Below are 8,990 nucleotides of genomic sequence, written 5' to 3' on the forward strand. Positions count from 1 at the left end.
TGTCTGTCTGTGCGGAATATCTTGACATCCTCCCCTGTCTCCTTTTCAACTCTGGCCTTCCAGTCCTTGAACTTCTCGAAAGCCTGAGACTTTTTAGCCAAACAATATACCCAGATCATTCTACTGAAATCATCCACAAAGAGAAGTGAGTACTTGGATCCTGCCCACGATGCTGTAGACATTGGGTCACAAATGTCAGCATGAACCAACTCAAGTGGTTTACTGGCCCGAAACGAGGCCTCTTGTGGGAACTTATCCCTGTGCTGCTTGCCTTCTCGACAAGCCCTACAGACATCATCCTTGCCTGTAATTGGTGGAAGTCCATCCACCATCTTCGACTTTGACATTTCAGCCAAGATTCCATAGCTGACATGACCGAAGCGCTCATGCCAAAGTTTGGACTTTCCGTTGTCTTCATGAACCAACATTGCACTGAGGCGGTACAATCCGTTCTCTTCAACTCCTTGAGCCACCATCTGTCCATTTGCTTTGGATGTCACGGTGACCTTGTCATCTTGAAAGAGAACTGCCATGTTATTTTTGTCCCTCTGACTTACAAAGAGTAAGTTCTTGCAAAGGTTGGGTACATAAAGTACTCCAGAGATATCCTTCTCCTCACCCGCGGTTGTAATGAAAGGAATGCTACCGATGCCCTTCACAGGACACGTCCGGCTATCCCCAACAGAAACTTTGGAATCTGGGTGTGTACTTTCCATGGTTTTGAACCAAGTCCTTCTGTTGGACATGTGCTTGGAAGCACCGCTGTCAACATACCAACCCTCTTTACCTTCACTGACTGCATATGCTCAACAATGTTCACTGATTAAAAACAAGTGTCCAGTCGTCACATTGGTAGAATCATTCTTAGGCTCTTCTTTGTTCCTGGTTTCTCTCTTCCGCTTCTGATCTGCCTTCTTCTTTCGGCATTCTTTGGCGGAGGGGCAAGCTTTTCACAGTAATAGCACTTCATTTTCTTCTTTCGGTCAGCGTCCTCTGACTTCTTGAACTCCTTTGGCTTGCCTTTTTCAGGCTTGTCTTTGGCCACTAATGCCTTCTCGTCGGTTTGCATAAAGAGTTTCTCTCAAGCCTCCTCCTGAAGCAAGAGTGGGCCAAGCTCCTCAAAGGTGATTGGCTTAGTCCGTTGACCCGCAGTGACCGTAGTCACAAAACTTTTGAAACTCCGTGGCAACTTGTGGAGTGTGAGCAATGCCAATTGACTCGATTCCACCTTCTGACCAACCGCTGCGAGCTGGTCCCGCACGACTTTCACCTTTGTCAGATGATCATGCACACTATCACCCTCATTCATATCAAGATTATAAAGCTGATGCTGAAGAGTAATGATACGGGCTGTATTATCGGTTTCATACAGCTTCTTCAGTATGGCCCACGCCTTTGAAGACGTCTATGCCAACTGGATATGAGGAATCACAGCATCTGCTGTCGTGCCAATTAGCATTGCTAAGGCTTGAACATCCCTCTCCTCCCATGCACTGAGTTCATCCGCATCTGCTTCAACTAAAACTTCACCTCTTTTGTCCACAATGTCCTCCGGCTTTTCCTCGGTCCCAATCACTATCTTCCACAGCTTCCGTGCCAACAGATGGCTTCAGATCTTGACTTTCCAGATTGGATAGCTCGTCCCATCGAGCTTTCCAGCTTCACCAAAATTGGGAATAAATGAAGAAGGAAGATGACTGGAGAAGGAGAAAGGACGAGCAATGGGTGTAGAGGCTTCTGAACGCTGATCCATCTCGATGAATAGCAAACTGAAAAACTGAAGCAAAAAAGATGTACTGACCTCCTGTGCTAGCCTGAGCTGAAATCAGAGGGCTCCTTCCTTCAAAGAGTGCTTTGATGAAGAAGAGTTGAGAGCCTATGGCTCTGATACCATGTTAAAGAATAGGAGGGAATGAATCACTCAAACCTCCACCCGAGATCTCTCCAACTCTTACACACACTCTACTCAGATAGATGATCACATATGCAATAAACACTCACCCAGAAATAACTTGGACGGAGAGAGAGAGAGAGTATATTCATCCACCAGATGGTGGGCAGAAAAAACAGCTCACAGGGCGCAATACAAAATACAGCGAAGTGCTGGAGAATACTGAAGGACTCTCTCTCACACAAACTGCTCCAGAACTGAGTGCACAGCACAGCCTTGGAAGGAGGCTTTCAGTCTTGCACTGGATGCTGGAATGACCGAAGGAGTGGGCCTTTTATAGGCACTGCCCAGGCCCTTGAGTTAACCGACCAGCAGGGTCGGTACCCTGTCTGGTGGCCGACCAGGTGGGCCCTAGAAAACCGACCAGGGTTGGCCCTGGTCGGTGGCTCTGGTTGGGCCGACCTGGCCTGCCACAGGCCCCTATTTAAGGGTGCCCTGCGCAGCTGCAGGCGCCTCCAAGTGAGGCCTAAGGCCCCTGTTTCCCTGCTGTTGCAGGCAGCAACCAGCCCGTGTGCTGGTTGGCTATGATGCCGGCCTGAGTCTCTCTCTTTCCCCAGCCCTTCTACCTCTCACCGCCCCTTGTCCCCTCAAATCGGGGGCTCACAGGTGGGCACAGTGAGTTTCTAACAAGGGGGACTGTTAGAACAGGTTCATTTTTATGATTCCATGGTGCAATCAATTAGTTGAATACATATTTCAATAGAATAATTGAAAAGTCTGTGTATGAATGTATGTATGATATTCCCTGTTGTATTTTGATAGACTTCTGTATTGCCGGTTCTCACATTGCATTGTGAGGTCTCTCGGCTTCCTGTGTGTCTTCCTTTTCCTCATGCATTGGAATTAACAAGCATTGTGAGGTCTCTCAGCTTCCTGTGTGTCTTCCTTTTCCTCATGCATTGGAATTAACAAGCAAGAAGTTTGATACCAATTATGATTGGACTACTCCAAATTTTTCCCGAATTATAAGTCAAATGCTCTTCATGGAGATGGGCAATTATGTGTGCCTTGACGCTAAAAGCATTGCTTCAGAATGAGAGTGCTTAACATGTGTCACATCAGTTAAAACTGTTTTGATCCACATGTAGTCTCTGAAATTGATTCGCCCACAACTTCTCTAGCAAGTGTTGGAATGCAAATGTCTCTCAAGTGTCAGCCCACAAATTATAACTGCCAGGCACCCTAGTCATGTTTCACACATTTGAGACCACATGACAAGCTACAGAAAAATCCCCACTAGGCTGCAAATCGATCTGACCTGTGAAAAAAAATAAAATTCCCTTCATTGTCTTAATCTTGATATCAATTTGAGCACTTTCAAGTTTACTTCTGCCTCCCAAAATATCCATAGGACAAGCTACAGCAAGTTCCCACTAGAATGATGCAAACTCCTCATTACAAATCGACTTCAACCTGTGGAACAAAACCTTTGTCCTTCATTGCCTTACCTAACACCTTCACCTTAATATCAATCTCAGCACTTTCAATACTACTTTTGCTTCCCACAATGAACTCATGCACTTTGTCATTCAAATCAATCCAGGCCATACCAGGCCTCTTTAACGCAGGTGTATGTTTTCTCAGCTTATGAATCCTTTTGGCATCTTTCCACATGTGAGCATCAGCATAGATATCTGACATCAGCATGTAACCAGAAGCATCATTAGGATCCAAGTGCACAACTTCATCAAAGCATCGTTCCCCTAGTTCTGTATTGCCATATGTTCTGCACCCAGCCAGCAAAGATGTCCATCCAATCATATCTGCAGAAATAGGGAGACTCTGAAGTAGATCCTCAGCCTCCTCTAATTTTCCCACACGGCCGAGAAGATCAACCATGGAGTTATAGTGCTGAATAGTGGGCATGATGCCATGGTTCTCTCTCATGGAATTAAAATAGTGGTGGCCCCTCTCCAGTAATCCTGCATGACTGCATGCAGCTAAAATACTACTGAAGATTGCACCATCTGGCTTCAAGCCTTGTTGTAACATGACCTCAAAACATTGCAGAGCCAACCTACAATTGCCAGATGATGCATGCCCTGCAACTATTGCACTCCATGACACCACATCCCTATTCTCCAATTTGTCAAACACATTGAGGGCCTCAACATGGCTCCCACATTTTGTATACATATCCACAAGGGCATTCCCAACAGCCCCATCTGATTCCAGTCCAGTTTCAATTATGTCTTTATGAATCTGCCTGCCTTGTCCTATGGCTCCGGTGCTGCCGCATGCTTTCAAAACGCACAAAAATATAACTCGATTTGGGATTACGATGTCTTGCTGCATTTTCTCAAAAAGCTCAAAAACAGCAAGAGAATACCCATGGTGGGTATATCCTGTCATCATTGCACCCCAGGTCACCAAATCTCGATTAAGCATGTCGTCAAACACTCTTCGTGCTTCCTCTAGGCACCCACCTTTGGCATACATGTCAACCAGGGTGTTCCCAATAGCTAGATCAACTTGAAATCCACTTCTTATGACCTGGTGATGGATCGTCCTGCCCTGCTCCAAAGCTCCCATACTGTTACACGCTTGCAAGATGCACAAAATAATAACTTCATTTGGCTGTATTCCCTCCTCTTGCATTTTCTGAAATAGCTCAAGAGCAACATGACCATGCCCATGTTGGGCATACCCTGAAATTATGGCTCCCCATGATACCATATCTCTGTTCAGTAATTTGTGAAAAATATTGTGCGCATCTTCAAGGCTCCCGCATTTGGCATACATGTCAACAATGGTGCTCCCAAGGACTACATTCAGTTCAACTGCACTTCTGGTGATGAGATCATGAATTCTTCTGCCCTGTTCTATGGCTCCAATGCTACCACATGCTTTCAAAACACACACAAATATAATTTCGTTTGGCTTTATGCCGTCCTGTTGCATATTCTCAAAAAGCTCCAGGGCACGAAGACCCTGCCCATGCTGGGTACATCCAGCTATAACAGCACCCCACGATACAACATCCCGATTCTGTAAATTGTCGAACATTTTTTGCGCTGCCTCTAGGCTTCCACTTTTAGCATACATATCAACAAAAGAATTCCCTAGAGCCAAATCATTCTCGAACCCACTTCTAATTATCTGTTCATGTATCAGACTGCCATCCTCTAAGGCTTGAATGCTGCCACAGGCTTTGAGAGCACCTAAATATGTAATATTGTTTGGCTTTATGCCCTCCTCTTGCATCCTCTCAAAGAGTGCCAGAGCAGGAAGGCCATGCCCGTACTGGGCATAGCCTGCTATCATCACGTTCCATGTCACAACATTCCGACTTGGCAGCTTATCAAACACATTTTGAGCCTCCTCTAGGCTCCTACATTTGGCATACATGTCAACAAGGGTACTCCCAACAGACACCTCCGATTCAATTCCTACACTTGTAATATCTTCATGTATCTGCCTTCCTAGGCTTAATGCTGCAGCTATGCTGCATGCTTTCAAAAGACACAAATATATCACGATGTTTGGCTTCAGACCCTCTTGTTGTATCTTCTCAAAAAGATCCAAAGCGGGAAGAACTTCTCCATGCTGGATGTATCCTGCAATCAAGACCGCCCATGATACCACATCTCGATTCAGTAATTCATCAAAGACTTTTTGTGCCTCAGCGAGGCTTCCACATTTAGCATATGTGTCAATGATGGTGTTTGCTATAACCACATCTGACTCTAACCCACTTTGACAGATCACATCATGCATCAACCTTCCCTGCCTTATGGCACCTTCCTTGCCACAGCTTTTCAAGATGCACAAAAATGTCACTTTATCAGGCTTTATCCTGTCCTGTTGCATTCTTCCATACAAGGCAAGTGCCCTGTTACCATCTCCGAGGTTGGCATGCGCTGCCATGATTGCATTGTATGTAAAAACATTTGGTTTGGAAACCTTCTCAAATACCTGACTTGCTTCTGGTAAGCTCCCGCATGAGGTAAACAGGCGTATGAGATGGTTCCCCAAAGTGGCAATAGAATCAAGGCCACAGATGACCATAAAAGAATATACGCGCTTGCCAGCTGCCGAGTCTTTCTTTGCCATGCAGGCCTGCAAGAGATCGTATATGATGTCTCTTGGTATAGGAGTCCCTCGCTGGACCATAAGATCCACGACTTGAAGTGCTTGATTGAGACTTCCATCTTCGCACAACTTGTGCAAATCTTGAAGGGACCCAACAACCCTTCATAAAGAAAAATAATCGAGTTCAACAATCCTGTCAGAACCATTTCAACTTGGCTTCTCTTGAAAAGGTAGCGAAGATTAAAGACCTTGAAGATTCGACATCCCATTCCAGGCTATCAAAGGCTCTTGCAATACCTGACAGAATTTTGTTTCGAAACATGGTTCACGCTAGGAGCTAGTTCCTCTTGTTCCTTGTTGGAGCACCGTTCACGTTGGCTTAGAGCCGCAGCCTTTGTGTGTATGGAAGGAAAACTTGACGGTTCATAAATCCAGAAAGCCCCCTTCGTCTGAGTGTGCACAAAATCAAGCCTTCGTAGTATTCTCTGCGGCAAGCACGCCCTGTCTTAGAATATACTAGAAGCAAAGTTGTTCATGTTCAGATACGTGAGCAAAACTCACCTTATGAAAGTTCGACTGTGAAGCAAGTACACAAATTCCTCGCAAGAGAAGTCCTCGGTGGAACGCTTCTACTGTTGCTTTCATTCCACAAATCGAGTCTGCGGCTCAAGAGGCGATACTCCATAGCTGAGCCGCCACATAATGACCCACATTCTGCAGAGTTGAAATGGTTGCCAAGAAGGGGTAACACGCGCAAACACACAGAGAGTTAGACAGGCACATAGCTGTAGATGTTGCCACCACTTTTTTCACATTGCCCTACGACCACTGCCTGAACTCCAATGCGTCCACAGCTCCTGCAAGCCCTACTCTCCTCATTTTCTCGATCCATGAATCCCTCGTATGGATCCAGATTTCCAGTCTGTTGCATATTAACCCATCCAGGAAATGCTCTAGCCATCTCCAAGCATCGGTTTCAATTCTCAAATGGCACAGTGAATGCAGAAAGTGAAAGAATAATCCCATGGCCTTACACTGTGCCTTGGGCAAGCCGGAAATTGGATCGCCCATGATTCTTCATCAAGGTTGTTGCCGCTTTTGTTTCTCGCCCAATTTAATACTTTGTGTCATCAGTGAAAGACCGGTACGCCAGTGGAAAATAGAACAGCGGCAAAGTCTCTGCGTTTCGTGCACTCATGCACGTGCCGGGCCCGGGTTGGTTGTGTGTGTGCGTGTACAATTTTTTGTGTCCAATTTCACCAATATGTGTGCGCGTGTGTGTACATGTGTACAAGTTTTATTTCACACACAAGATAGAAATGGCTAATACATCAAAGGATTCACTTCTAAGATTTCCGAAGGGGGGAAATTTGCCCAAATTCTTGAAGAAATAGAATTGGTGAATCCCATCCCACCCGCTTTTATGAATGACGAGGAAACAAATGAATTTGGGTAAGAACCAACATAGGATGAACCAAAATTTATACATGAATATTCGGTTCGATAAGTTATTCGGAAAGGGGAGAGAGAGAGAGAGAGAACCATATCGATTCTACATTCCCTTGCTTGTTATCTCTTTACCTAGGAATATAGACAACCATATGGATTCTTAGATAATTAAAAAAAGTTTAAATCGCAAGTGAAGTTTAAGTCACAAGTGAAGTTTAAGTCATAAGTGGAGTAAGGAGCGAATGAGTACACGGGTTGAGAAGGGATTAGAGGAGGCATGGGACGATTAGTGGGTAGTCAAAAAGAGAGTGTAAAGGAAAGATTGCACAGGGTGGTACATAAAACAATAATTCATAGTTGGGGAAGTATACATGTGCGTGTGTGTGTGTGTGTGTGTGTGTGAGAGAGAGAGATGATGATGATGATTATGATGCGTTAACCTAAACTATGAGACCTTAGTGACTACTACTATCATCGCATTGCTCAACATGCTATCTAATCTCCATGACTAGAGCAATGGTGTTGCTCTTTAGAAGGGTGTAGATGGAGGGTCTCGAGAATGTATCTTCTTGGCTTTTAGCCAGTCATTATCTTTACAACTTGTTATGTGAGAAACCGGTCAATGGTGCCCATCCCAATGTTGGTTTGTCATAGGCCTAATTTACTCCATGACTATCTAGATGTATTTTTCCCATTTATTTATCTTATCACAGCCACTATACACATGTGTGTGTTTTTGTATTCATGTATACACATGTGTATGTGTGTTGCATACACATGTGCATATGTATATCTATGTGGTAGTACAAGAGCTTGTGGTAGTTCATGAGTCCATAGAAGTCCAAGAGTCCAAGGTTGGTAATCCAAGAGGTAGTGATAGTCCACGAGTCCAAAGGTGGCACATAGCATAGTCCAAAAGCTCAAGGTAGTTTAAGTGTCCAGGGGTGGTAGGCCAAGTGCTCATGGTAGTCTAGGAGTTCAAAGGTGGTAGAAAGAGAGCTTGTGGTAGTTCAAGGGTGGTAGTCCAAGAGCCCATGGTAGTCTAAGAGTCTAAGGGTGGTAGTCCAAGAGTCCGTGTTAGTCGAAGAGTCCAAGGGTGGCGGTCCAAAAGCTTATGCTTTTTCATGAGTTCGTAAAAGTCCAAGAGTCCAAGGGTGGTAATCCAAGAGGCAATGATAGTAGAAGAGTCCAAGTGTGGTATGTGCCAGCTTTTCCTAAGCTGTTCTCCTCTAAGCTGCCAGTATCACAATCTAGTCCTTGTTTTTTTTTTTTTTCCGGGGGTAATAGGTAGAAGAGATTTGTGCATATGCTTATTAATCCAAATGTGTGTGTTTTAATGTGATTTTGTTTTTATAAGGCTCCACATGTCAATTGGTTATTATCATCAAATTCAATGCACTCTTTATATACATCAAATCCATTGCTCATTTGTCGCTTCAATGATACCACTTTTCCATGGTTTATACACCAAAAGTTCATGCTTTTCCATGGTTTATATGCCATGTAAAGGGATTAACAGTGTGCGCGAGGTTAGCGCATGGTTAGCATAGATTCCTAG

At 44.6% G+C, this 8,990-nt stretch overlaps 1 protein-coding gene across 2 annotated transcripts; it reads right to left on the reverse strand.

Moving 5' to 3' along the window:
- Positions 1-2,492: 2,492 nt before the first annotated feature.
- LOC147897003 (pentatricopeptide repeat-containing protein At5g27110-like) lies at positions 2,493-7,138 on the reverse strand. Of its 2 annotated transcripts, XM_087381816.1 has the most exons (4): positions 7,018-7,138; positions 6,545-6,697; positions 6,281-6,468; positions 2,493-6,143 (listed from the first exon to the last, which is right to left on the reverse strand). In XM_087381816.1, the coding sequence occupies exons 2-4, from the start codon at positions 6,626-6,628 to the stop codon at positions 3,347-3,349; spliced, it is 3,069 nt and encodes a 1,022-aa protein (XP_087237942.1). In that variant the 5' UTR covers positions 6,629-6,697; positions 7,018-7,138; the 3' UTR covers positions 2,493-3,346. The 2 variants fall into 2 exon arrangements, with proteins under 2 accessions (XP_087237942.1, XP_087237941.1); XM_087381815.1 differs by having other exon boundaries at positions 6,545-7,138.
- Between the last annotated feature and the right edge of the window lie 1,852 nt (positions 7,139-8,990).

This window comes from Dipteris shenzhenensis, chromosome 11, assembly GCF_047967505.1.
Source record: "Dipteris shenzhenensis isolate YYH24624 ecotype China chromosome 11, Dip_SZ_1.0, whole genome shotgun sequence".
NCBI lineage: Eukaryota > Viridiplantae > Streptophyta > Polypodiopsida > Gleicheniales > Dipteridaceae > Dipteris > Dipteris shenzhenensis.